Source organism: Rhinolophus sinicus, linkage group LG07 (assembly GCF_036562045.2).
Source record: "Rhinolophus sinicus isolate RSC01 linkage group LG07, ASM3656204v1, whole genome shotgun sequence".
Taxonomy (NCBI): domain Eukaryota; kingdom Metazoa; phylum Chordata; class Mammalia; order Chiroptera; family Rhinolophidae; genus Rhinolophus; species Rhinolophus sinicus.
In genome coordinates this window covers 68,474,374-68,502,094 of record NC_133757.1, presented here as the reverse complement: position 1 = coordinate 68,502,094, position 27,721 = coordinate 68,474,374, and the positions used below count along the sequence as shown (strand labels likewise).

The 27,721-nt window shown below is 59.3% G+C and overlaps 2 protein-coding genes across 9 annotated transcripts; one reads left to right on the top strand and one right to left on the bottom strand.

Moving 5' to 3' along the window:
- Positions 1-978: 978 nt before the first annotated feature.
- On the top strand, positions 979-5,001 carry LG07H19orf25 (linkage group 07 C19orf25 homolog). Of its 3 annotated transcripts, none has more exons than XM_019744190.2 (3): positions 979-1,448; positions 1,637-1,768; positions 3,534-5,001. In XM_019744190.2, the coding sequence occupies exons 2-3, from the start codon at positions 1,639-1,641 to the stop codon at positions 3,758-3,760; spliced, it is 357 nt and encodes a 118-aa protein (XP_019599749.1). In that variant the 5' UTR covers positions 979-1,448; positions 1,637-1,638; the 3' UTR covers positions 3,761-5,001. The 3 variants fall into 3 exon arrangements, with proteins under 3 accessions (XP_019599749.1, XP_019599748.1, XP_019599750.1); XM_019744189.2 differs by having other exon boundaries at positions 986-1,008; XM_019744191.2 differs by having other exon boundaries at positions 1,015-1,318.
- On the bottom strand, positions 4,963-27,721 carry APC2 (APC regulator of WNT signaling pathway 2). 6 transcript variants are annotated; one of them, XM_074337444.1, is made up of 17 exons: positions 27,008-27,125; positions 25,605-25,706; positions 24,223-24,339; positions 20,860-21,018; positions 20,596-20,686; positions 20,290-20,470; positions 19,248-19,356; positions 19,024-19,140; positions 18,119-18,196; positions 17,822-17,920; positions 16,975-17,365; positions 16,287-16,382; positions 14,827-14,966; positions 14,308-14,385; positions 13,997-14,113; positions 13,413-13,627; positions 4,963-12,499 (listed from the first exon to the last, which is right to left on the bottom strand). In XM_074337444.1, exons 4-17 carry the CDS (start codon positions 20,998-21,000, stop codon positions 7,558-7,560), a joined length of 6,795 nt encoding a protein of 2,264 aa, XP_074193545.1. In that variant the 5' UTR covers positions 21,001-21,018; positions 24,223-24,339; positions 25,605-25,706; positions 27,008-27,125; the 3' UTR covers positions 4,963-7,557. The 6 variants fall into 6 exon arrangements, with proteins under 6 accessions (XP_074193545.1, XP_019599747.2, XP_019599742.2 ...); XM_019744188.2 differs by lacking the exon at positions 25,605-25,706 and having other exon boundaries at positions 27,008-27,128; XM_019744183.2 differs by lacking the exons at positions 24,223-24,339; positions 25,605-25,706 and having other exon boundaries at positions 27,008-27,721.

Here is a 27,721-nt window from a genome sequence, read left to right as displayed (position 1 = left end):
CTATTACTGAGTTTCGACGTACCACTTCTATCTCTGCCTTTCTGTTGGGTGGCATTCAACAGCGGCACTCACTGTATGTTTTTTTAAATAAAATTTATTTATTTATTTATTTATTTATTTATTTATTTATTTATTTATTTATTTATAAGGAGGGCGCAGCTCACAGTGGCCCATGCAGGGGATTGAACTGGCAACCTTGGTGCTACTAGCACCATGATCCAACCAACTGAGCTAACCAGCCACCCCAGCATTCACTGTATTTTTTTTATCACACCTCATATTGAGACAGGTTAGTTTGCATGTTGTTAGGCAGACAGGAAGATCCCTGGCAGAATAAACAAAGGCAGCCATATCCTGAAACTCCAGGACAAAATGTAATGGAGCCTTGAGGTTAAGGTTAATAAGTTATCTCGTAAATCCCTTTTGGCCAAATAGAGCAGATCTGATAGATAGGAATGAGTTATTTCGTTAATCCCTTCAGGATGGGCAAACAGCAAACCTGATAGACAAATTCCATTAGAAGGCGCCAGCTCCCTTCTTCAAGTGGGCAAGAGAAGATATAAGAGGCTTTGCCTTTGATGCTGGGCACCCCAGTCGGGACCCCCTCTCACTGGAGAGCTGCGACTCTTTACTTTTAATAAACTATCCTCTTTTGCAACTCCTTGCCTCTCCCTGGTCCCAGCTTCCATTCTTCTGTTTCTCGAGACCACGATCCCGGCTCTCACAGAAATATCCCACATCAGTATATCCCCAAACCACATAATTGTACACATTAAACAGGTGGACTTTATGGTATGTAAATTACATTCAATAAAGCTGTTAAAAACAAAAATTGCTCTCTGCTTTGAGCCTATCTTCCTGTCCTAGCAAAGAGGGGTTGGACCAAGATGATGGTCCATCACCATCCACCAGGTGGGGCCATGGTTTTAGTTGTCGGAAGGGCGACCATGACCCAGATCCGACAAGCGAGATGCTGGCGTGCGTCCGGCGTCCCTGGCCACCTCGCTGGTAAATGGCGCAGCTAGCGTTCACTGAGCGCTCACTGTGCGCCTGGCCACGCTGCGTGGACAGGGACTTTCTTCCCACCACAGCCACGTGGGTTGGGGGCTGTGTCCCCCTTTTGCAGAAAACTAGGCGTCAGATGCTTTGTTCCACAGCGAGGGAAGCCGGGAGTGGATTCCGCGCCCACCCCTTGAACTTCCAGGCCGGTCGCTCTAGGAGAGTGGGGGGGCCGAGGTGGCGTCCTTCCTGGTTCAGATCCAGTCGCTGCGCATCCCGGATCGGACCCTGTCGCCGGGCGCGGCCTCTTTAAGAGGAGGTGTGGCCTCGCGGTAAAGCCGGGCGGGAGAAAGAGGGGGCCGGAAGTTACGCCAAGGCCTGGGGGCGGGGCCGTGCCAGAAGCGGACGTAGCTGAGCTGAGGGTCCCTTAGCCCGAGACTTGCACCCAGGTGAGGCGGCTGCGGTGCTAGGTGCTTCAGCGGGGAAACTTAGGCGGAGGTGGAGCCGGATGCTGAAGGGCGAGCCCCGAGGGGCGGGGCAGGGCGGATGTGTAGAAGTTCGCTGGGCGAGAGGAAAGGCCCAGGCAAGGGCCGAGAGGTGGACGTCCTTGTTAACTCTTCCCTTCTTCCGCCTATAGGGATGGGCTCCAAGGCCAAGAAGCGTGTGGTGCTGCCCACCCGCCCGGCGCCCCCCACGGTGGAGCAGATCCTGGAGGACGTGCGGGGGACGTCCGCCGAGGACCCCATCTTCACCGCGCTGGCCCCAGAAGGTAGGGCGAGCCCAGGACGGGCAGGGGAGAGGCCGCCCCGAGGCCCCAGCAGCAAGGGGTGGGGGAGCACACACTAGCTCCAGCCTCGAGTAGCAGTTCCGGTGAAACCGTGGGATTCAGAGCATAGACTGGTGCGATCCTCATCCTCTCTGAGCCCCTCCTCACATGTAAAGTGGGGAGCATCTTCAGAGGGGCATCTAGGACCCCCTGTCCCCAAAGACAGCCCGCCCCCAAATCTACCCACTGCCTTCTTGTTAGGCCAGGAAGCTAAGAATGGATTCTATGTTTCTTAATTCCGGTGGGGAGACTATTTTTTCACAAGTGGAAATGGTAATAAATTCAAATTTCAGTGTCCAGAAGGTTGTTTTGGGGTATAGCCACAGCCACTCGTGAATGTGTGGACTTGGCTGCTTTCAGGACATAGTGGCAGGTTTGAGTAGGTGGGACAGTCTGAATGAACCTGCAAAGCCAAAATTGTTTATTGTCTGGCTTTTTGTGGAAAAAGCCGGTCAATCCGTCATGCAGAAGATGGAAGCAGGTCAGTGACTAATGGCTTTGGCCTACATTGTTGGATGACTTTTGTGTCCTGGTGGATGAGATTTGCTTTCATTCAACAGACTTTTATTAAGAATCTCTGATATGCCAGGTTGTATTCTAAGCACTGGGGTGAAGAGGTGAACCAAAGAGATGACAGTGCTGCCCTGGGGCCATTCTAGAGGACCTGAGACAGTAAACATGAGTCTTGTGGGTAATAGATGAGAAACGCTATGGGAAACATTTTTTTTTCCAGTAGTGTCTTACTCTGTTTTGCCATCTTGAATAAATCCTTCAGTTGGGAAACATTTTTTAAATTAAGTAATAGTAGAAAATTCAGTTGTTTGCTCCATGTAACCACATTTCAAGTGCTCAGGAGGCACTCGTGGCTGCTGTAGTGGACAGTTCAGATGGAGGACTTTTCCATCACTGGAATGTTCTGTTGGACAGGCAGCCCTAGGAACAGAAGCTGCAGTTATCCATGGCCTGGGTCATCAGGCTGTTTGAGCCCCAGCTGAAGAATCCTGGGCAGGTCCGCCAGCATTCAGAGGGTGGGGAAACTTAGGCATGGGCCATGCTGGGGCCCACTCAAGGAAGAAGGCCTATTCCTGCTGGCCGGTGTGGTCGACTAGGGCCACACTTGGCCTCCGTGTGTGTCATCTGGTGTTTCCTGCCTCACTACGAAAGCAGGTGGAAAAAGTGACTGTTAGTCAAATAGCAGAGTTTCCAGGGCCTGTGTCAGCCGCCTGGCCTGCTGGGGTGTGGCTGCAGACAGCTGCAGAGTGGGGAAGGCCACATTATCCCTGTTTATGCACAGGACCAGGCAGAGTGGACAGGACCTGGACATGCCTTCAGAGTGACCCTGCAGCTGTGCTTTTTCTGCCTTGCTACCCCTACGCCACCTCCCTTTGTTGGTCACACTGTTGTTAGGGCGTGAGATCAGCAGGAAATACGTGTCTACAGGTGCCTTTGCAGCCTCCTGACTATGAGTGCTGGATTTTGCGAGGTTGTATGGCCACTGGACAGGTTTTTGGTGGACGGGAGGTTACGTCTCAGGCTTTGAAAGCAGGGACCATTCTGGGGTCAGCACCCTTTATAGGAGTGGGTGTCTGCCCTCAGACAAGGTCTCTTCTGTGACCTCTCTGTCCCCTCCAGTCTGATGCTTTGTAGGGGGATAAACTGAGTCTTCTCCAGGCCCCTCCCTGACCAGCGACCTGTGTCTTATCCCCAGACTCTCCAGGCCCCTCCGGGAGGGCTGAGAACCCTGAGGACCAGCAGGAGCAGCTCTACCAGCAGAGCCGGGCCTACATGGCTGCCAACCAGCGGCTACAGCAGGCGGGTGATGAGCTAAGACAGAGGTGTGAGGACCTGCGACGAGCTGGCCAGGAGCTGGAGCAGGACATTGGCCAGGTGAAGCGGGTGGTACTGCCGGGAGCCGCAGCCGCTTCCTTGGGCTGACCTGGTCCTTGGGCTCACCTGAGCACATGGCCGCCCCAGGCAGGGCACCCATGCCCCACTGGAACTTTTGGTCCTACCCATAACACCTGGCCTGGCACACCTCAGATGTGGACCCTGTCCCAGAAGCCTATTCTGGGCTCTCTGTTCTGTGGCCTAGGGACCCCAGGGGACAGAGCCTGCTGTGTGTGGTTTCAGCAGGGGCAGTGCTGCCTCAGCTGTCTGCCTGAGGGTCAGACCTTGTGGATGCTGCTCAGCCCTGGGCTGCTCTCCTAGGGCCCGATCGCCGTCAGCCCAGACTGGACTTGGTATGGGGCCCCAGCACCGTTCCTTCCTTCCCTTCCTCTGGTGACTCTGCTTCACTGACCCATTAGACTGAGCCTGTCTCTGTCTGAACTACAGCACCCCAGAGGTTACAGAAGAGGATAGGGGTTCTTTCCCCTGGTGGCCCTGGCCATGTGAGGAGTGATTGACCAGCAGAGCCCAGATCTGAAATGGGGCCTCCAGTGGCCCCCAAGCACCCCAATCTAAGGTGTGGGCACTTCCTAGGGCAGCACTTGTCTGTCTGGTTCACTGTCAGGGTACAGGACCAACCTGTTGGCTATGGGATCCATCAGATGTGGGTGCTGCCCTGAGCTTCCATGATAAGACAAGCTAGTCAGTCCCCCGTCCTGAGCCCTCATCCGGCCACTTCCATCCTGGCAGACCAGGCCCATCATAGGTGTCCCCATTGAGTTCCTGCTGAAATCTCTGCTGCCACTGGCAACCTAGATGGTGAGCCACTCCTTTGCAGGGGTCCCAGGAGCTCAGGGTAGTGCTGGGTGACCCCAGCATCCCAGGAAGGGTTTCTCTTGCCCCTTAAGGGGTACCTGCTAAAGCCTGACAGACCCCTGAAACCCGTGGGGGCACGGGCATTCAGAAAATGTCGGCAGTTAGGGCAGTGGACAGTGAGGCTCCCTGTCCAGGGACCCTTGGCCCGCCTGCTTATGTCTCGAAGATGTCCTTCTGTGCACCCTCCAGAGTACACCCAGGATCAGGTGGAGACACTTCGGCTACCTTTCCCTGCACTCTCGCCCATCCTGAGTGCTTTCCCTGCACAAATCATACAGTCTGGCTCTGCCTCCCTAGGTGGGGGACCTGGCTGGAAAACCCCCAAAGTCCTCCCGCCCCAAATCCTCACCCATTTGGAAACAACTACATGGAACGTGATTCAACAGCTCCATTTATTAAAGGTGCACATAAGACGCCTGGTTCCGCGCCTTCCTTCCGCCAGACAATGGCTTTAGATTGAGGGGAGACAGGGCTGTATGTATTTACACATGTCCTGTAACACTGCAGGGACCCAGGGCAGAGATGTAGCAGAGATGTAGGGGGATGGAGGGGCACGGACCAAGACAACCAAGCTTGGGCTAGGTGACAGACGGGGGCAGAAGGGGTGAGGTAATGCTGCACTGTGGGTACACTGCCCCGAATTCAGCACCCAGCTGGTGGTGGGGTCCTGAGGTTACGGGTAGGGGATGCTCCCAAGGGAGATGGGGTCTCCTCAGTGTGGCCAGGTGGCCGAGCAGCCCCAAGGGATAAAGCCTTCATGGGAGACATCCTTTGGGTCCTAGGACTTTCCTCCTCTAGCTCTGGTCTGGAACCAGTTGTCTAGAAAACCACTGCACCTCAGGGCTCAGGGCCCCTACCATCCTGTCCGGCCAGGTTGTAAGGTATGGCTATGCCCCCACCACAGAAAGACAGCGAAGGCAAAAGTGGCCACCGGACGTGGACGGGGCATGAGCTCCCTGCACGCAGGCTGAGGTGGGAACTGCCCTCTTCTCAGGCTGGGCCGGACAAGGGGCTGGCAGAGGGAGTGGCCTCATCCCCCAGTCACGGCAGACACTGTGTTTGCTGGAGAGGTAGCTCTGGGAGTTCTCCCCATGGCCTACATGGGGAAACTGAGGCACAGGGCTTTGAGAGTACCACCCAGGGTCTCACAGTGCATGGGTGTGCCCACCCCAGGTCCCACCAGCCCAGATCCCCTATGGCTGGGTGAGCTGGGGGTGGGTCTGTGCCACTTCCTCTTCTGCCAGGTCACCTTGTGGGGAGGCTGGCTGGGGGCGAGCGTGAGAGTGGACGTCTGATAGCCCCTGCATCCAAAAAGTTGAGACCACTCAATCCCGTCCCTTCAGGCTACAGATGGGGGCAGGGACCCATGGTCTCTGAGACAATCTGAGACCCCCCTGTGTGTTCCGAGGGGTCAGCTGTGGGCGTGTGCAATGCCCTGCCCAGCCGTCATCGCCACCGTCTGCTGCGTGCCAGCTCGTCGTGGGAAGTTTGGTCACAGGAGGAGCATTCAGTGCGCCCAGCCATTTCTGTCCTCCCTGTGGCATGTATGCTGCATTCCGAGATTTGTAATACAATGTGACACAGATGTGTTTGCAGCACCACCACGGTGTCTGTGGGTGTTAGGGTCAGCATGGCCCACAGTCCCCGGAGTTGAGGATGGTCCCGCCATAGGAAACACTTCTGCTCCTGAGTCAGCTCCTTCCGTGGGTGGGGATGGGTCTCCTTCTGTACTTCCACCTGACTTTCAACCCCGCTTCCCCTCCTCTCAGAGAAGGGACTTAAAGTCATGGAGTTATCATTGGGTTGTTAGTCTCCCCAAACAGCATCTGCTCCCCGGCCCCTTGGAGCAGCTCTCTGCAGGGCAGCTGTAATAGCAGCTCCTTCCCAGAGCAGGAAAAAGGTCACTGGCTCTTTCTGCAGGAAGGCACGCTCCCTCGAGGTCCCTGAGCAGGGACCCCAGCAGCCTCCCAGGCCCACACTGGCAGGAGTGAGGGGAAGACGCGAGGCCTCCCAGGCTCCCTTTGCCTTCTGTCTCTCCACCTGCTCTGGCACCAACACCAGCAACCTGGCAACCCAAGCCTGCGCTGGCTGGGCCGTGGTCCTAGGGCTCTAGGCCCTGTATCTCCTCCAGAGGCCCGAAGCCACCTCCACCCCAGTCCCTGCAGTTGTGCTGTCTGGTACATCCAGGGCTTTGTTGTCGCCAAACTGAATCGATGCCACTGTGACTCTCATCCTCCTTCCCACAGCATCTGGCCCACCACAGCTGGTCCTGACTCCACCCCCCTCCCTGGTCCTCTCTTCCCCTTCCTCCTCTGCTGGCAACCAGCACCCCCTCAGCCAGGAGAGGGGACATGGGTGGCCCCGTATCACCCAGGCCGGCCTGCCTTCACCCTCCTCTGCTCCTTCTAGGCAGTTCTGACAACACCCCCTCTGTCCACCAGCCCCAGGCTCCCTGAATGTCACTGTCAGGTGAGGAGGGGACGCCGCCTCTGCAGGGCTCAGCCACACGTCGCCGCTGGGGCTGAGAATGTAAACAAACTTGCAGAGTCCTCATTAACAAATGCCCGGCGGCTGCCATCATTACAGTCTTTGTCTCGGGCCGTGGATGCTGCTGTGGGCCCAACTGGCAGGCACTAGATGGCGCCATGCTCCGCAGCCCGTCCACCACCTTGGGAAGGCCCGGTTACCTTCCCTGGCTCCCACTCCTGCTGGGGCCCGGGCCCAACCTGGCTGGGGTCTGGGAGGGTGGTTCCTGTATGTGGGCCAAGCATGGACTTGAAGTCCAGCCCAAGGCCCCTTTCCTCCCTGAGGCCCTGCAGCACGGAAGCAAGCATGAGATGTGTGGCCACTCGGGCTGGGATAGGGCTCCGTGGGTGGGGCCCCAGGTAGGTAGGCAGGTCCCAAACCACCCTGGGGCAACCTGGTGGCCCTCCACCAGAGACAGTGTCCCGGAAGACTGGTTCAGGACACTATTCCAGAAGGTCAGCAGGGGCAGGGGCTTTTTGCACAGCTGAGTCAGTGGTAGATGCCACCATGGGGCTGGGCACGTAGTTGAAGGGTGGGACTCGGGCGGAGCGGCTGGGGGAGCCATGCCGGCTGGCAGGGAAGCCCCCGACAGCTACCCCCAGGCTCTCGTGGATGAAGGGGGTGGGGGCAGGCGTCTTGGCAGAGCCTGGCCCATCCACGTCGCTGCCAAGGAGGGATGCTGGGCCGCTGGCTGGGGCCTGGGGGGGTGGCCTGCTCTCCAGGCTGGGAGACGTGCTGGAGTTGGTCTTGGTGGCAGCAAAGTCCTCTGTCTGGACCACAGCATCACTGGTTTTGCGCTGTGGGGGTCCACCTTGGCCCTCCTCGGGTGAGGTGCCCACTAGCGGCAGGGCTGTGGCAGGCAGTGTGCTCCGCAGGATATGTGGCACATCCTCGTCCCGGATGCGACGCCACGTGGTGCCCGGTGCAGCCACCCTGGGCAGGGGCCGGGCCTCCCCATCGCTGCTGCGGCGGGCAGCATCGGCCACGTGCCCTTGGGCGGCACCTTCAGGCCTGCGGGCCACACTGATGTGAGGCAGAGAGGCGTAACGCTTGACTGTCTCGGGCCTGGCAGCCTGCATGCGAACAGGCAGGCGGGATGGGCTCTCGGAACTAGTGCGCCGGGGTGGCCGCTGGCTGGGGGCTGGCCGGGCTGTTGGGGGCTGCCGGGGGGACAGGGACGGCCGGGACAGGGAGGGCTGGGGAACCGCACGCAGTTCTTCGCAGCGGGAGGAGCAGAGAAAGACAGTGGGCAGGGCAGACCGGCTGCTGCAGGGTGAGCTGCCCTGGGAAGCGGAGGTGGCCTGGGCTGTGGACAGTTCTGACCGGCGTGTGCGCAGCAAGCTAGGCGACTCCTTGATGAAGGTCAGCTGGCGCCGGAAGCCCGAGCGCTCAGAGGACTCACTGCCGCTGGAACGGGCAGAAGCTGTGCGTACCAGGCCCAGGCGGCCCCCCCGGGCGCCCAGGCTCCCTTCAGCCCCTGCCCCGCCCCTGGTGCCCGGCTGTGAGGTTGCCCTGGCCAGGGGTGGTGGCACCCTCCCTGCTGGCTTCTGCATGAAGGGGATCCGCACAGGCGACTTCTGTGTCTTGTGCTGCCTAGCCAGTCGTGCCTGCGTGGTCGTTTTGGGCATCGGTGAGGCCCGAGGGCCCAGCAGGGGCCCCGCAGCCTGGGCTGCCAGGGGTGACCTCCTGGGCAGGGTCTGGGAGGTGGGGGAGGTCTGGGAGGAGCTGGATGAGGGGGTCTTGGTGAGGCGAGCGGGTGGTGTGGCACTCCTCTGGGGGGGACTCAGGGCGGTCAGCTCTGAGATCTTGCTGGGCCGGTGCAGGCTTCGAGACCTTTGCTGCCCGGGGCCAGGGGCTCTGATGGGGGCTGCTAGCTGCTCGGCGCTTGGGGGTCCCATCTTCCTGGGTGCGGTGTGGGGGCTGGGCCCACCTCTGGGCTGGGCCCGCGTGGCTGGGCTTGGCATGTAAATTACCGTCCTTCCTCGGAGCACGGCCGGCACCCCAGACGCAGTCTTCTGAGCACCACGCAGTTTCCCAGGGCTGCAGGGCAAGCGGGGGCCGCTGCTGCGCTGGGCCAGGTTGGCCCGTTTCTCTAGCCTTGTGGCACTGCCTGCCTGGCCCTCCAACTGGGGCTGCTGCCCTTTCCTGTGCAGGGAGGGCTGCAGGGTGGAGCCCACGGACAGCCCCGAAACAAAGGACAGGATGGAGTCAGACTCAGATGAGGCCTCACAGGTGGCTGCCGCCACTGCCGCCTGGTGAAGCCAGGTGACAATGGAGTTGGCACCTTCCTGGATGGCACGCCACTCGACGCTGTCCAGGTCTGAGGCATGGTCTGACCCCACTGCCTCCTCACCAGGCTCCCGGGGTCCCTGTGCTGGCCGCTCACCTGGCCGGGCAGCTCGGGGCTTGCGGCGCCGTGGGCCTGACACCTGGAGCCGGTGCCTGGGTGTAGCTGAACCCAGGCATTGCTGCAACAGGTCTGCCTGGGCCCGCGGGCGGGGTGAGCCATCATGCCCACCTCTGGGGCCTGGGGCCTTGGTGATCACAGGCTCAGGCTCACTGAGGGAACTGGCAGAGGAGCTCAGGGAGTAGCATGGCGGCGTCTCATCAGCGATGAGGCTGGGCTGGGCCTGGGCAGGTGGTGTGGCGTTCGGTGTGACCTGTGACTCCTTCCTGTCAGTCGGGCACTCCTTTCTAACTGCCTGAGGGATAGCAGAGGCCCGCTGGGAGGGTGTCACCACCACTGCCTCAGCTGGCTCCTCATCTGAGTCGTTGCCGTAGAAGCAGTATATGGCCTCTTCAGTGGGCGTCGTGAGGCACAGGGACTGCAGCGCCCCGTCCCCACGCATCTGGTGCATCTGGCCTGTGCGGGGACCGTCCTTGTCCGCTCCAGCACTCGGGGTCCTGTGGAGGGGCAGCTCCAGCCCTGCCCGGCTCCTGCCTGACCCCCAGGCCAGCTCTGTGCTCTGACCCACACCCTCGTGCCTGTGCCTGTGCCCAGTGGCCTGCCTGGCAGGGGCCACACGGCCTGCAGGCTTCTGCCCATCTGCATGCCCACCAGGTGGGTCCCTAGGAGGTCCCTGCAGCGTCTCGTCACTGAGCGAGGCCGCACTGGAGAAGTTGACCGGTGTGCCCTCGGCCGAATCGGTGCACGAGTCATCCTCCTGGGCTGGAGTGGGCACCAGCATGTAGACAGGTACAGGCAGTGCGTGGCGGCTGGGCACTAGTGCTGAGGCCACCTTGCAGAGCCGGGCAGGCACAGCTGTGCCCAGACACTCCCGCAGCAGCTCCAGCTCCTGGTCAGCAGCAGGTGGCCCCTCCCGGCGGCCACTGGCCTCATCCCGCCGGTGGTGCCCAGCGAAGTGCAGGTTGTGGCTGCTGCCACCACTGAGCTCAGGGCAGGCAGGAGGCAGCAGCCGCAGCTCCACGTCCTTCTGCACGTAGTGCTCATGCAGGGCCAGTGCGCTGAGGCTGGAGGCGCAGGAGAAGTTCTCGTCTGGCTTCTCCACAGTGAAGCGCACACTGCCAGCATCCAGCTCGGAGGGTAGCCGGCAGCGCTCCCGGCAGTCGGCGATGTCCAGGAAGCGCTTCACGTAACTCTCCCATTGCAGGCTGAACTGGGTGGGGTCACGCTCGCCAGGTGGCACGGGGACCAGTGGTGGCGTCTTACTGCGGCTTGGCGGCATGGTCTGCCCGGGGCTGTCAGGCAGCTCGCTGGGGCTGACCGTGCCACTGCCCAGCCCACTGCACGGGTCACTGGGGATCGAGCTGGCGATGGACGGGCTCTCAAAGCTGCCCAGCGAGCTCACAGAGCTACAGCGGCTCAGCACCAGGGGCGTCTCCTGCACGCAGTTCTCCGAGGAGCTAGATGGCGTGGCATCCCCCACCCCCAAGCTCCGGCCCTGCGGGGGCGCTGGGATGGCCATGGGTAGGGAGGTAGCCCCTGGCCCGTGCCAGGCCCTGTCCAGTTCCATATCGCTGGTGCCTGCCTCCTCCAGTCCCTCCAGGGACGAGTCACTGTCGTCCAGGTCCCCCGCCTCGCTGGGGCCAGGGTGTCCAGCCGAGGACAGTGAGGACAGGGAGCTGCAGTGGGACAAGCAGAGTGGTGCCGCCTCTGCCACCAGCTTCTCTGGCACTTTGCTCAGGCCCTCTGTGGGCAGCCAAGCTTGCTTCCGAGCCCCAGAGGCCAGGGGCGCCCCACCCAGCCTGGCCGTGCCCTCAAGCAGTGGCACATGCTGGTAGGTGGGCGACAGCTTGATGGTGTGCACTCGGGTGTCAGTGGCCGTGGCCTGCTGGGCTGCTGGCTCAGCCCGGCCACCCGGCAGGTTGAGGTCAAGCTGGCTGGGCCGTGCCTGGCCACATGGGGACCCCTCACCGTGCTCAGCCAGAGCAGCCAGTGGGCAGGGCTGCGTGTGCTCACGAGGACAGTGCCCGTCGCTGGCGCTGCCGCTGTTGAGGCTGTCATTGGAGAGGCTGGCATGGGCCACCTTGAGCCGCAGCAGCGGGTGAGCTTGGCCACCAGCCTCCCTCCGCCCACGCTCAGACCCCCAGCAAGGTGAGCAGGACTGGGCGCGGCCCTCCCTTGGTGCCTCCTGCCCGGGGTCCCCAGAGCTGAGGCTGAAGCTGTCATCGGATGAGGTGTGCAGGGCCGAGATGTCCTCCACCAGCCGGTCGATCCGCGCCACTGCCAGTGCCAGCTTGGCCTTGGCCCTGGCTGCCACGGCTGCCTCCCCGCTGGCCTCCTTTTCTACCTCCAGGCCACCTCGGCGGGTGGGTGGGGCACGGGCCAGTGCCTGCCCCTGCAGGAAAGGGCTGCCCAGGAAGAGGGACAGCACAGCAGGGCTGGCAGGCTCGACGGTGGCAGCCACGGCAGCCAGGGAGGGTGCATCGTCGTCATCGAAGCAGCCTGAGTCTGAGGCATAGTCCTGGGCCAGCCCGTCCAGGTGCCGCAGGGGAGGCAGTGGCTTCTTGAAGGTGGCCTCGGCCTCGGCCTCGGGCAGGCCCTGCTTCTCTAGTTGGTCCAGTGCCTGGGCTAGGTGCCGTGCATCCAGCTCAGCCTCCAGCGCCCGCTGCTTGCGTACATACAGGCTGGGTGCGCAGGCACCAGGGGAGATGGCGGTGGCTGTTGCCTGATACTTGGCAGGCCGGTGGGCCAGCAGGTTGCGCAGGGCAGCAGCACTGCCCATGGCGATCATCTTGTGCTTGGAGTGCACCAGGTTGCGCAGCATGGCCACAGCGCCCAGGTCCCACAGCAGCTCCTGGTCCCGTGGGCTGCGGGCGGACAGGTTCCAGAGTGTGCCACAGGCATTGCTCACGATGGTCAGGCTGTGGGACGTCAGGTGCTGCAGCAGCGTCTGCAGACAGTTGTGGTCCCGCAGCACCTGCCTGCGCATGGAAGGGTGTCAGGCGGGGCCCTCGTTCCCCCCGGGAGAGGGGGGGTGGAGGGGGAGGTTGGGGGGGGGAAGCAGGGTGGCCGATTGGGCAAATACAAATATCATGTGCCCAGGTGAGTTTGCATCTCAGAGAAAGGAAGAAATATGTAGTATAAGTCTATCCCAAATAGCGAATGGGGTATACTTTTGCTAATTTTTTATTTATTAAAAAAACAAGATATTTATAAAGTAATACTAATAATGAATAATATTTTTAAAATAAAATCTAGTATACAGGGTATCTCATTTTAGCACAACAATAGCATGATATTTGGGCTATACTACTAAAGATAAATTTTGGCTTACAAAATACTAAGTATTATTTGTTAATTATTAGTATTATTTAATAAATAAATGTTTTACTTATTTTAATAAATAAAACTGTTAGCACAAATATATCCCATGCGATATTTGGGATAGACTTACACTAAAAGTAAATGTTATGTATTTCACTACATTAGAAACATTATTAGTAATATTACCTAGTAAATAGGAAACATTTATTTTAATAAATGATAAGTATTATTTATTAATATTATTTCGTAAATATATTAATAAAGAACAAGTATTCATTCATATTGTTTAGGAACTAATACGTATTTTTATTTTAATAAATTAATTTAAAATTTGGATATATTTAGTATATCCCATGCAATATTCAGGATAGACTTATACTAAAAAAAAAAAAAAAATCAGTCCTTGGGGACAAACCAGGCATATCCATTCACAGGAGGACAAACGGAGGCTGCCTCAGTGACAGTTCACAGCAGAGTCAGATCTACCACCCCTAGCCCCAAACTAACCTGGGAGGCCTCCTGCCCCCAGCGCCCTGTGCCCACTGTGACTGTGGGGTGGGAGGAGCTGACCTGTAGTCCTCGCGGGTGGCAATGAGGCTGGACACATTGCGCAGAATGCCGCCACCGCTCTCGATGATGGCCAGCGAGTTGCTCTGGCACTTGTAGGTCAGCGTGCTCACCAGGAAGCCCAGGGCGCCATCCACCTGGCAGATGGCCGCCTTGTTCTCTGTGCTGTGTGCTGAGAGGTTCCACAGGGCACTGAGCACACTCTTCAGGGTGGACTCCTGGGCACAGGGGTGGGAAGGTGAGAGACCAGCGGAGGGGGTGCACTAACCACCAGGCCCACCCATCGAGACATGTCAACGTCAAAAGTCTAGAAGGAAAGGCACCCCAAAAGATTTTCAAATAAGTGAAAAGTAGTAGGAGTAAAATCAGCCCTCACAGGATCACCAAATTGCAGGGTGGGAAGCCCCAGGCCCGTGAGGCTGGACAACCTGCTAAGCTAAGCAGTGGGCTGTTTGGCTTGATTTCCCCCAAGACGGAGAACTCACCACCTGTTTCCAGTGTCTCTGCCCTGTTAAACAGCCATGGCAGTACCCTCTTCCTGGGGTGCATTACCACTCCCTCACCCCATGTGCCCACCTGATGCCCACCTTGGAGGCTCGTAGGACGCACTTCATCAGGGCGGTCATGCTGCCAACTTCCCTCAGCACCTTCTTGCTGTTGATGTCAGCCCGCCAGGACAGGTTGCGCAGGATACTGGATACCACCTGGGGCAGGGTGTATCGCGGGCAAGGTGGACCCAGGGTTCCTCCCTGCCCTCAACTCCACATGTGGTGGGGCTACAGAGACTGGAGGGGACACCCATCACACCCATGGGGGAGGGGGCTCTATCGGCAGGGGCCTCAGGCAGTGGGACACTCTGCAAGGCTCTCCCTGAGCCCCGCCCACCCCACCCGGCTACCTGGTGTAGCTCCTCGCTCTCGGAAGCCAGCTGGGCCACAATGGCCTCCATGCAGCCCCGCCGGGCACACAGTGTGGCCTGTAGGGTGACAGGAAAGTTACGCCAAGGTGGGTAGGGCAGGAGGCATGAGGGCGACCACACCCCACCTTCTGGCTCCCCCTCCACAGCACCTACTATGTGCTAGAGCTGGAGCCCCACACCCCCATCCTCACCACCATGGTGCAGGGGGAGCAGTCACCCCGTTGTTTAGATGAGGAAATTGAGGCTGAGATAGGTGCAGACATCCAGCCTCCCCTAGCCCAGAGGCCCCACTCTCTGCAGCAGAGCAGCCAAGAGGATGGTGGCCTGGCTGACTGAGTCCAGCCACAGCCCCTCCTGTCACGGCCCTCTCTGGGCCTCAGTCCACCAGCCCGTAAATTGGGGACAATTGTCCCCAACCCTCAGGACTGTTTCAAGGAGGGGATGAGGTGGAGAGAGGCTCAGACCAGGGGGAGCAGTGACCCTGCCCTCCCCGGGCACCTTGTTAGCGACATCCCCAAAGGTGAGATTGGTGAGGGTCATGCCAGCATATCTGCGCAGGGCAAGGTTGAGTGGGTCCCGGGTCATCTTGTGCATCTCGTAGTCGACCTGCAGTAACTCTGCCACGGCCTGCAGCCCACCTGCGGGGACACAGAAGGGGGCACGGTGAGGCTGGGGGCAGATGAGGCACCCTGAATGAACCCCCTGCCTTCCTCCCAGCCTTTACCCATATTGTTCCCCTGCTTAGGTGCCCTCCTTCCATCCCACCCCCACAACTACTTTCCTCAAGTCCATCTTCAAAGACCAACTCTGGGGACACCTCCTCCAGGCAGACTGATGCCAGGCTGTCACAATCCCCTGAATATTCTGTGATCTTCACACCCCCTTCCTTTCAGCCTTCCACCTCCATTCACATTTTGTCCGAATGCTAGGCCTTTGCATGTGCTGTTCCCTCTGCCTGGAATGCTCTTCCCTGCTATTTGCCCAGGCTCCTGGCTCCCCTTCTGCTTCCAGCTCAAGAAGTCCCCTAACACACAAACAAGAACTCCCACAAGACCATTAAACCTCAAGCCTCTGAGAGCAGAGCCGAGTGGGCTGTGCCTGCTGTGCCCCAGGAGCAGGGTCTGGATGGCGGGTCCTCAGGAGCTACTGATGACTGTCACACACAGTTCTTTACTCACTAGGAAAGCGGCAGGCAACTTTTCCCTTTACAAAGAGTCAGCGAATGTGGGGGAAAATGGTCAGTGTGAATAGACGGGAAAGAACTCAGTTCAAACATAAGACGGCCTTCCCTTCATCACTGAGCAAAGACGGCAGAGGCAATCTGCCCATTTGGGAGGCTGGACGCTTATGTGGTTTCCGGATCTGGGGTTTTATTTGGGTTGGTTGCTGCCTTCCTCATTTTTCTACGTCTTCGTACATAAATCCTCCCAGAGGATAAATTCCCAGCTAGGGAGGAAAGACTCAAGAGGTGTATACACTCGTGTGTGGTTGCCACATGCCACACTCCCCCAAAAAAGGCTGCCCTGTGTGTTGTACCATCAGGGTTGCAGACACCCATTTCTGCTCAGCTGGACCACATGATTCTGACCAAACCTTTCACTGTGTGACCATCTGCTAGGTGAGAAGTAAGATCTCATTTTGTAATAACTGGAGTAAAACTGAGCACATTGATGAGATTTTTGGCCTTGAGCATTTCCTTTTCCCATGTTTTGATGACTTTAAGAGAAGATGTAATGCTCCCAAACTTAAAACTTCAAAAAATCACCACCTCCTCAACCACTCCACAGCTCTGATTCTATGTATGAAGTTGGTCCTCTCACCTTTGCTCTTGGCTTTCCCACCACTTCCCTATCCTCTGAGCCCCAGGACCATTAGAACTGAAAGCCTGTCCTGAATGAGGCCCAGAAGGCTGGCTGAATGGGGGTGGGGAAGCATTGATGAGGTGAGGGGGCACTTACCCAGCTCATTCATAGCACGGCGGTATTCCTCATCAAAAGACAGCTTCATCACTGCACAGGTAGCCTGGCAGATCTGTGGCTCGATGGGGACCGGGGCTGTGGGCCAGGGGACCAGGTCAGAGTCCTCTCCAAAACAGCTTCCTCACCCCTACCACCAGTCTGGGAAACGTTCTATGGTGGGTCCCGCCCCTCCCTGCCTTCTCCACCCCGCAAGCCAGCTTAGACCCCAGAGCTCTGCAAACTGCTGCATGCTTGTCACCTGAGGGGTCACTCCCTGAAATGATTAACAAGGTGCCTGCCTCACCCAATGCTGGAACGGGAGATGAGGTCATGCTGGGCGCTCAGGATCTTTTTCAGTGCCTTTGTTATAGATTAACTTGGCGACCAGCTGTCAAAATTAGGAATCTCAAACTCTGGACCCACGTTTCTGGTTACCCACAATCCATCCACGCATTCAGTGACTGTTTCTTGAGCTACCCTACAACCAGGGCAGCAGTTGCTTGTGGCTGTACCTTTGCCATTCTGTCATGACAAGGTCGCCATAAGGCTCTCAGCTGGCATGTGGCACAGAGAAGGTTCACAGAAGAGGCCAGTGGCAGCTGTTACTGCTAACGATGTTGCCCTGTCTCCCAGGAAGTACAGTCTCTGCACCCATTGCACCCAGGTGGCTGGCAAGGCCTCCACTCACCGCCACCAGCACCACCTCCCTCCGGCCCGCCCTCCCGGGCCTGTAGCCAATCCCAGGAGGTCTCGCAGTAGGCGCGGATCTGCTCCAGCACATGCAGGACACGCATCTCCTTGCGCGCCAGCCCCTGGTCTGGTTGGGAGAAGACGATGTTGTGCAGTGCCGCATTGGCGCGCATGCGCGCGTCCTTGGCTCCTGGTGCCCCGGGGGTCCCGTTGCGACCCCCAGCCCCGGCCTCTGTGCCGTGCAGGATCTGCAGCAGCAGCGGCAGGCAGCCTGAGCGGCGCATGGCCACGCAGCTCTCAGGAGAGCTGGACATAGCGAGAAGTGTGCGGGCCGTGTCCTCCTGGTCACGCGTCGCCAGCATGGACAGCAGCCAGAAGACTACCTCCACCTGTGGGGGAGTGGGGATGGAATCAGGGTGAGGAGCCCCACCTGGTTCACCTGGCCCCAGACAGCCTACCCACCCTCCCCAGCCAGGGGTGGCACCCACACTTTGCATCACTTGCCCTAAACATGGTGGGAATCCTGTGACACCAGCCCAGGAGAATAGCTTTCTCACCCCTACCATCCTCACTCTGTATGCACACACTCTTGGGGAGATGGATAGGGGGCCTCAGTCACCGTGGAGATGTTACCAGCCCATGAAGGCCAAATGCCCACTACACTGGCCTCACCAGGCACTCCTAGGGCTGGCCCTAGATCTAAGTCTACAGTATCCCCAGAACACACCGGACAGGTATCCCCACCCACCTGGCCAGGCCCCAGACCACATGTTGGCCCCCAGCCTCACTGCGCCCCAGTCCAACTGGCTGCCACCTCCCCAACCTGCCTCTGGGGTGGGGTTCACCTTGCTGTTGCCCGGCTGAGGGGCACCATCCTCCGGGTGTGTGGGGACCTCAGTTTCGGGGTCCTCATCCACAGGTACCGACTTCACTGACAGCAGAGCCTGTGGGGAAAACACTAGCCCTGGGGGTTCCAGGAGCACCCCACAAAGCATCCAGGCTGGTGATTCCAGCAGAAACTTCCATGACGATGTGGTGGGGGCTCTAACTATTCCTGTACTCTGCACGGGGCCCTCAAGGCTCCCCTCGCTGCCTGGGGCCATCACCACTGCCTAGGGCCCTGACTCCGCCCTTCTCAGTACCTGGGGCTCTGTCTGCTGCACCCGGTCCTGCGCTGACAGTAGTTCCTTGTCTATCTGCTCCAGGCGTGAAGCGCGGATCTGAGTGAGAGAAAGATGCTTAGCACGCTACAGCTGACACCCCCACCCCACCCCCGCCACCACCCCAGCTTCGACCCTGCCCATTCCCTGATATAGCACCACCCACTGTCTAAACTGCCCTGCCCCACTCGGACTCTGACCACACCCACTCATGGATAAGGCCTTGCCCACTCGTCTAACACCACCCCCAGATCTGACTCGACCTACTTTGTGGTGTGGCCATACCCACTTGTCCAAACCCCACCCTTGGCTCTGACTCCGCCTTTTGCTTGATGTGGCCCACCCACTCTAAACAGCACCCTTATATCTGACTCCAACCACATCCTGGCCCTACTCATGGTCCAACCCACCCCCTCCAGGCTCTAGTTCCACCTACCCCCCTGATTTGGCCCTATCCACTGTCTAGACCCCACCCATCCTTTTAGCGCTGCTCCCTACTTAGGACCTACTCTCTAGACCCGTCCACTCCCTTATTTAGCCCCACCTATCCTTCCAGACCCACTCCGATAAGGCCCCGACCAAGTCAACGCCCTTGGCTTCTTCAGACTCAGTAATGCCCACTGTTCGCCCGCCCCAGCCTCCACTATTCTCGAACTCTGCCCTCTGATCCTCGCTCTGCCCTTAGCTCCCTCTGGCTCCACCCACAAACCGCTCTAGCTTCTGGCTCCGCCTCCTGAACTAGACCCCGCCCACAGTGCCATCTCCGGATTCGCCCATAGGCATATAACTCCGCCCAATAATCAAGACCCCGCCCACAAACGATCTCTGCGCTCCGATTCGCCCACCGGCGCAGGGCCCCGCCCGCCTCGGCCGGGCCACTACCGCACCTGCGCCCGCTGCACCATCTCGTCCGAGGTCCCAAAGCGCTCCTCCATCAGCGTACGAATGTGCTGGGCCTCGAACTCCAGCTGCTGCCGGATCAGGTCCATCTGCATGGAGAACTGCTGGGAAGAGCGGGCGGGCCACGGTGAGAGTGCACCCAGGCCCGGGACCTCCCCGCCGCTCCCCGCTCCCGGGGCAGGGCCGACCCCACTGCACCCTGTACACTCACTGTCTCCACATGTGGGAGCTCGTCCAGGCGCTTGGACAGGCCCTGCAGCTGCGAGTAGTACCAGAGCTTCTCCTTTTCCTCTTTCTCAATCTCATTCAACAGGAAACACCTGGGGAAGGGCAGGTAGGTGGGCCAGGGCTCACAGAGCGGGAGCCATTAATAAATGTGGTTTATTTTTATTTTTGTAATCGCTTGTTGGGTGTTTGGTGTGTACCAAGCTTAACAGGTAACATGGCAAAGTCTTGCCTTTGACGCTTCCTGGAACTAGGGGTGGGTGGATGGCGCACAGAAAGTTAATTAAAAAGAAAAGGTAGTTCCTTTGTAAATTCTGGTCCTCAGAGGACGACGACTCTGAGAGGGCTGTTCTGACTCTTAACACCTCTCTGACACTTGCTCATCTCCCTCTAGCTTACACAGAGGACGCTTCAGGCTCAGATTGCTTCAGGCTCAGATTGCTACACCCTGTGGGGAGACACTGTTATTCCTTCCCATTTTACAGAGCAGCAATCTGAGGCTAGGAGAGGCTAGGGGACTTGCTTGAGGTCACACAGCAGCAGAGCATGGAATTAACTCTGGGCCTCTCTGGAACTGTCCTATCTGATCTCACACAAGCCAGCCAAGCTGAGCTAAGCACCCAGACCTTGCTTCCTTCTTCTGACCCTGTGCCCAGGTTTCTTGGGCTTCAGGCCTCTCTCCACAAAGGCTGCCTTGGGCCCTTCTGGCTCCAGGCCTAACTCTGAGTCCTGGCACTGGACACAGCCGTGCCCTGGTGATGCCTGAGTGTCTAGGACCCCTGGGGACGTCCCCTAGGAGCCCTTCCCTCTGCCAGGAATGCCCCCCTCCTCTTTGTCCTCTAGCTGAGGTCAGCTGTACCAGGAAAGGGAGTGGAGGAGCCACAGAAAATGGGGTGTGGGCAGGGGCAGCTGGTGAGGTTGATGGGGCTGACTCAGTGGGTGGAGCACAGGCCAACCAAAGGGCAGAGACTGCTGGGGTTGGAGTATGGCTGGGGGAGGGGCTACATGACAGCTGCCAGAGGTCTCACCGTTCCCTGTCCAGTTCCTCCAGCAGCCGGATGGTGGCCCGGCTCAACTCCCCAAAGCTGTCCTTGGAGGGCCCAGAGCCATGTACTGGGCTTCCCTCAGGGGTCCGCGCAGAGGGTTCAGGGCCCAGGGCTGGGGGCTGGAACTTCAGGTTATACAGGCTGGTGATGTCCATCTGCAGGGCTGGATGGTCATGGAGGGAAGGAGCAAGGTCAGCACCCTTTCCCGCCCCTCCTCCTTTCAACTCCCTCTGAGGGTGGACAGGGTTTGCCCCAGTGTGTAGAGGGGCCCCCAGGCCGACCCCTCACCTTTCAGCTGCTCCAGCACCTCAGTCTTCCCTGAGGACACCAGCACTCGGGCCTCCTGTTCCAGCTTGCCCTGTAAGTGCTTCAGGACCTCCTGGAGGTGGGGGCAGGACAGAGTACTGGTTGGCCTGGCCGCTGTCCTGGACTGCCTCAGGTCCAACCCCTGTGAAATGCCCCTGGTCCTGCCTGACCATCTCTGGGGTCCAGCGCCCTGGTGTTCGTCCCTGTGACCCAGGCCTGTGTCCTCCACCCAGGCCCCCACCACACCTTCATGCCGGATGTCTCTGTCTCCAGCTTGGACAGGTGACTTGAGTTGTCGCGAAGTTCCTGCCTCAGGTGACTGTTCTCAGCCTTCAAGGCCTCCACCTGCCGCACCAGCTGCTCATAAGGCGCCACAGAGCTCGTCATCTTCAGCTCCTGCAGTGTCTGAGACCACAGGTCAAAGGGTTCACAGAGGCTCTGAGGAGGGGGCAGCCTGGACATGAGCCCCGGCCTTCCCACCCAACCCTGGGACTGGATCCCAGGCAGGAGACGATGGCATGGACTGCTGCAGGCAGGATGGTGCTAGCCCAGGGAATCTGGAGGACAGACAGCTTGGCAGACGGAGTGACAGACACAGGCAGGGACAATGGAAGACAAAGGCAGAGCTGTCAGACAGGTGTTCTAGCCCACTTGCCCAACTGACCAACAGACAGACACAGATGGGCTTCCACTCTCACAGCTCCAGGATACATTGTGCTTACAGATGGCCAGAGAGTCAAAGAGATGGACAGCAAGACCCTGACAGTCTAACCCAGCAGGTGGATTGGCCAGCCCAGTGTCACCAGGCTCACAGACACAGTCACAGCCAAAAAGAGACAGACAGACAGCCAAGGCCCGTCCCTGCAGCAATGCAGCTGCCCAGAGCCTGGGTGGACAGACCACCAGCTGGCCCAGCCGATGCACAATAAGAAAGTCATGAAGATTCTAAGAAACCAATGGATAGGCTGACGGTGGAGCCCTAGACCGACCCAAGCCCACAGCGGTCACTCTGCGAGTCTGGAACCTGGCCGCTCTCCAACCCAACAACACCTTCATCTGCGGCTGGATCCAGGTGGCTACCTGTGTGAACCCACAGCTCTGCAGTCAACCCTCTGCCAGCCCCTGCAGCCCCCGGCGCACCATGCCCCATCCCCTGGGCTCTGCCACCTCCGTCTGCTTCTTTGTGTGTCTGGCTGTCCTTTCTCACTCCGGCCCAGCCTCCTCCCTCTGTCCAGCTGGCCAACGCCTCCTCCCACAGCTTGGCACTCCTGCCAGAGCTGCCCCACCACCACACACACACCCCCGCCCCCCCTACCCTCTTTGTTCCCTTCCCGTCAGCACTCCCCCTCCCTCCACCTTTGTCTGAAGCGCACCAATGGAAGCCCATCCCCTCCACCAGCTCCTCTCTGGGAGCCACCTCCCCCTGCCAGCCTGAGCCCCCTAATTAGCCAGCCCTCCCCTTCTCACAGGGGGCACCTGTTCCTCCCCTCCTTCCGCCACCTGGTCACACTCATTCATTCACTTGCCCATTCATTTTCTTCTCCTCCTACTCCCAGAAGTTCCCCCACCCACCCTGGGGTCACCAAGGGCACAGCTGGGTCTGGAATAGGGGTGAGGGGCTTGGCCCCAGGTGGGGGGATGGGTCAGGCCATCCTAACCAGCTCAGAGTACCTACTACATGCCTGGCTCTGTCATCTGGTTTCCTTGTCACAGTCCTGGGTCTTTGGGGCCAAAATTAGGCTGTTCCCAGAGAGAGGAACTGAGGCTGGGGGTCAGACAAAGCATAACTGGAACCCAGAGACCACTCAGAAGTCCAGGCAGTGCTGGAGGCACACAGGACCCACCCCCTCTGCAAGCCTCAGTTTGCCCATCTGAGGGGTGGGGGGAACTCAGTCTGCCAGGCCCATCTTATGGGCTGATGTGAAGGTCAGGAGGGATGGTGGTCATTGAGCAAACACAATCACAGGGCAGAGGGGACAGTCAGAATGGGAGATAGCATGCCAGCTGCTTGGGAACCACAGCCTCCGCCTGCCACCCCAGTGTTGATCATGCCCAAGGCTCGGGTGGGTGTCCCAGGATTGTGGTAAGTTCCCTGGGGTCTGGCTGCAGGCCTATGTCCTGGCTCAGGCCACCATGCTATGCGCAGCCAGGGGGAAGCACTGGGTGAAAAGCACAAAACCCTGCATATCCCTCCCACTCCCCAAGCCCAGACCCTCTTCTCAAGCCCCCCCAGGGCTGCCCTCGCACAACCAGCTTGGGACACCTTTACTCCCCACCACCCCTGACATCCCGCAGGTCACTCCTGTGTTCTCATGAGATGGAGCAGGGCTACCCCCCAGGCTCCCACTCATTCCACCCTGGATCCCCAACTCCACACTCTAACCAGCCCCTCACTCTCTGCCCAGATGAACCCTCCCTCCCCAAGCTCCCCACACCCCTCCTGTCAGGGCATCCTCGCTGACCCCATGCACAGACAGAAGGAATCTCTGAAAGTCAGATTCCACTCCTCCCCTGCTCCAGTAGCTGGCACAGCTCCCCATTACCCTCAACATAAGACCTAAGTCCTCTACATACCCTACTCTCTTCACCCAGGCCTCTGCACATGCCGTTCTCCTGCCTAGAGCACCTTTCCTGACTTCTGCCATTCTTCACCCTTGCTTGCAGCTTCCTCCAGGAAGCCTTCCTCAGGGGCCTACTGGAGGCTTCTTGTGATATCTTCATCACCAAAGGAAAATCACCAATACCTGAAGGTTTGTCTAATTGAGGAGTGAATGGCCTAATTTCAGGGGAGGGCCCCTTCTCTTTCCTTCAATCCAAACCCCCTCTTTATAGAGAAGGAAACTGACACCCAGAAAGATGCAGCACCACCCCCCAAGGCACACAGCAGGCCTGCCCACAGACTCTGGGAGGTTCAGGTGTTGAAGCCTCTGGCTGGGTGTGTGCGTGGGACAGGTTGCAGCGAGACAGGTGCCCACCTCCCTGGGACTCAGTTTCCCCTCTGGCCCACCCTGGAGAAACGTAGGCTCCAGAGTGTGCAGGCCTGCGCGGCAGAGAGAAGGGGGGCGGGGTGGAGACCCCCTCAGAGTGGAGGCCATGGCCCCTGCCCTCCACCCAGGGAGGCGCGCCGCTTACTTTACAGCACTCAGGCTAAGCTGGGCTGGGCTAGCAGGGGCGCCGCAATCCTGGGTCTTCCTCCCTGTGCGCAGCTTCGGGGCCCCGCCCTAGATCCCGGCCCTCCAGGGCCAGGGAGGCCGCGGGTTCCGGTACTCCGGGGTCTCGGCGGCGCGTGCAAGGGACTCCAAAGCGGACAAAGCCCAGTGCTGGCCTGGCTGACAGCGCCGCTGCTCAGGACGCTGGGCGAGACCACCGCGAGCAGGGAAGCATGCGAGATGCGGGATGCAGGCACCGCAGCCAATGGCTGCTCGGGAAGACGGGCTGGTGCCATGGCAACAGCCAATGGCGGCCTGGGGCGGGGACCAGCGGCGGCCGCGGGGCGTCGGGCCTCCACGCAGGTTTAGGGTCTGCGTGTGTGTGTGTGGTGGTGGTGGGGGGCCCTGAAGCCCTCAGAGAAAGGGGGTTCTCCGAGGATTAGGACCCCGTGTTCCCTACCCCATTTCTGGGTGAAACGCCTCTTAGAACCTCCCGTGGCTAGATCCGCAGAATTTGAGAGCAAAACATCCAGTCTTGGGTGTTACATCAGAATCTTGGAGGTCTGGTGAGAAAGTCCTGTGGCAGGGGCAAGGGCCGGGTCAGTCCCCTCCTATGGGGTCGGGCCAGGCCTTGTGCAGATGGGTCAGGGTGGAACACGGTGTGGGATCCAGGCTGTACACCTCCCCTCCAGGCTCCTGGTTTGAGAGGGCCAGCATGGGGGATGGGCAGGCACTCTAGGGAGCAACTGGGACCCTGCATTTCTCCTCATTTCTCCTGTCTCCCTGACAGAAGTCAGTTCCTACGTGGGCATCTGTGGAACTGTGTCTCCTCCCACATTCCTGGTTTCTCAATCTCTGTCTCCCTATGTCTCTGTCCCTCATCGCATGCCTAATTCACCCTCACAGAAGGGAAGCCAGAGGAGGGAGGGGCCTGGGGTCCCAGGAGTACCCATTCCCAGCTGTCTCACATCCTCAAGGGGTCCCTGGAGGCCACTTGGGGGTTTAACACCCAGGATGGTAACCTTCAGCTGTGGCCCAGTCCTTCCTGCTGCTGATATTTGCACACCCCAAAGGACAGAGAAGGCGGTGCTGGGGCCAGGAGACACAGGTTTGGGGCTTACCTCTGTCTTTTCCCAGCTTGGGGGGCTGGGGCAAATTGTTCACCTTACAACCCTCACTGTCCCCTTCTGTCAAATGGGGAGGCAGCTGCAGCCTTTGCAGGGACTCGTGCCAGGGACAACAGGAGGGGCAGGACCACACTGTTTCCTGTTGGGTTGACTGCAAGAGGCCCCATGTGCCCGTCCTGGGCCAAAAATGCTGGGGGCCCCAGAGGACTCAGGCCTGACTGTTCCATAGTCTCCAGAGCTGGACACAGCTGTCCCCAGCCTGTGGGGTCAGGGAAGCGCTGCAGTGGGCAGAGGAACTCTTATTGGAGGCTGGGAAGTCTGTACTGAGAAAGGGGCACCAGTGCTGGGCCTCTTTAGGATGAATAGGAGTTGGCCACGGAATCAGGGAGAGAAAAGGCATTCCAGGCTGAGCGAACAGCATGTGCAATACCTGGAGCTGTGAAAGATTAGCACCCAGTCAGGGAATATGGGCTTCTGGTGGGGCCATGGAGTACAGCAGGTGGTGCGGCTGGCCTAGGGGAGTTATGAGGGGTTTAGAGTCAAGCAAACTGAGTAAAGTTGGAATGGGGGTGGGGAAAGGCAGAGCCCAGGAGTCTACCTTGACTTCCCTGTGTGACCTTGGACATGTCTCTCTCTGGTTTCAGTTTCCCATTTTGTTCACTGGGAGGTGGGTTGGAGAATCCCTGCCCCTACATCCCATGGAACTAAGTCTTACTTCCCCCACGTAGTCTCATATGTCACAGTCAGAACCGTAGAGCTGGCAGGGGCTTGGGAGAAGTGTCCAATGTCCAGTTCTGTCCTCATACATCTGGGGAAACTGGAATTCAGGCCAGGGAACACGTTGCTTGAGTTCATTCAGAAGTCCGACCAGGCCCTTGGCCGCCCTCCCTCACCCATTTGGGTGTGGCTGGGGCTTGAAAGGCTGAGGGCACATGGGGGCTAAGACCTCAAGGCTTGCAGACCCCTTGTCTGGAAGATGACATCCCAGACACTCCCCCAAATAAATCCTTGACCCTATAAATCTTTGAGCCACAGTCAGGCTCAGGCATCACTGAAAATTCTAGAACCACAAGAGCATCAGGAACCCTACAGGAACCCGCTTGATGCCCTATCCTTCCCCACCAAACCTCTCCACTGTGCCAGGGGCTGGGGACAGAACCAAGGGCGTCCCCCACTCAACTCGGAGCTGGGCAGGGGAGGAGGGAAGCAGGAAGGCACCAGGTTGTCATGCCACCACAGGTGGAGCAAGGACTAGGTGACCAGGCAAGGCCCGGACAGGTGAGGAAAGACTGCCGCTGGAGGTGGGGGTAGGGTGAGGCCGGCTGGTCCAGACCGCGCCCCCGAATCCTGACCCGAGGTGGGTCGCTTGACCCGGGTCCTGGGCCTCAATTTCCCAGGAGGGGAGAGGTTGGGAGCGCGGCCCCGTCAGCACCGCGGACAGCTCCCTCCGGACTGGAAACTGCATCCTCTGAGGTCGCGTCCTCCTAGAGCACGCTGGCTCCGGCCCCTGCTCCGGGCGTGACCTTGGGCTCCCCGCTGTACCCCCAGCCACAGTTTCTTCTTAAACAGGGGATGTTATAGCTCCAGGATTCAGAACAACTATAGGGGCCGACAAAGTGCGCGGACCCGATAAGATGGATATTATTATGAAGAACATCATCGTCAGCGAACGTCGGAGTCGGCCCTACGCTCAGTGCCCAGAAGGGGAAACTAAGGCCCAGAGAGGCGCAGGTTGTGGCCCGGACCACCGCCCCAAGCATGTGCGGGGCGGAACCTTGGCACAGCGCGTTCCCGTTGCAGCCTCCACCGCCCCAGCTAGACTCCGTGTGGGCACAATAGGTCAGGGCCAAGGGCTGGGCACCGCGAGGCCGCGCTTGCGCAGACCGGAGGGAGGGGGTCGCTGTGGCGCCGGTGAGGGACTCCCAGTCCTGCCAACAGCCTGAGGCAATTTCCCTGGCAACGGTCTCCACGGCGACAGCGTGAGACCCCCAAACCCTTCAAGCTTGCGTGAGAGTGTTTGTGCACCCCCACGCCGCCTGGACCATGGTCCCCATGGTCCGAACTCCCCAGCCCAGGGCCGAACCCCTCCCCCCGCGGCAGAGCCCCCCAATGCCCTACCTGGTCCCCGAAAAAGGCTGAGTGCAGCAGGCTCAGCAGCCCTAGGAGCCCCATGGAGCCGCGGCCGCCTCGGACCAGCCTGCGCCCAGCCTTCGGCCGTGGGGGTGGGGAGGCGGAGGTGGGGGCGCCCGGGACACCCTGCGCCTGCGCGGAGGGGGGCGGGGAGGGTCACTCAGCAGGCCAGAGTCGAGACTCCATCCGGAAGGGGTTGAATGAGAGAACTGGGGGACCTCGCAGGGGCTGAAGGAGGGAGTCTCACGGGACTGATGACCCGGGAGGGGTGGTGCGAGGAGATCCAGAGGGGGATGTGGGGGGGTGTAAGCAGAGGAAGAGGGTTAGGAGTCCAACGGGGTTGAAGAACCTAGAGAAGTGGGAGGGGTCCCGTGGGTGCGCAGGAAGAGCAGGGAGGGGCTTCCACGAGAGCTGGTGAAGGGCCCGAGGTGGGCAAGTGGGATCTCCGGGAGGAGGGGTCCCGCGGGGAATGGAGATCTCGGAAGACGGAAGGAGGTGCCGCCCTGCGACAGCAGTCAGCTGCCGGTTTGGACAGTGTCCTGCAGAAGCCCGGGCACCTCTTCCTAACCCGCCCAGGCCTGGGCTGCGCTCTCAGTTCATTAGTCATTCAGCAAACGTTGGCTGCGCCCCTGCTGTTTGCCGGGCGTTGAGCTGGTGCTGGGTATGGAGGGGACTGATAGAGCGACAACACACCTAAACACT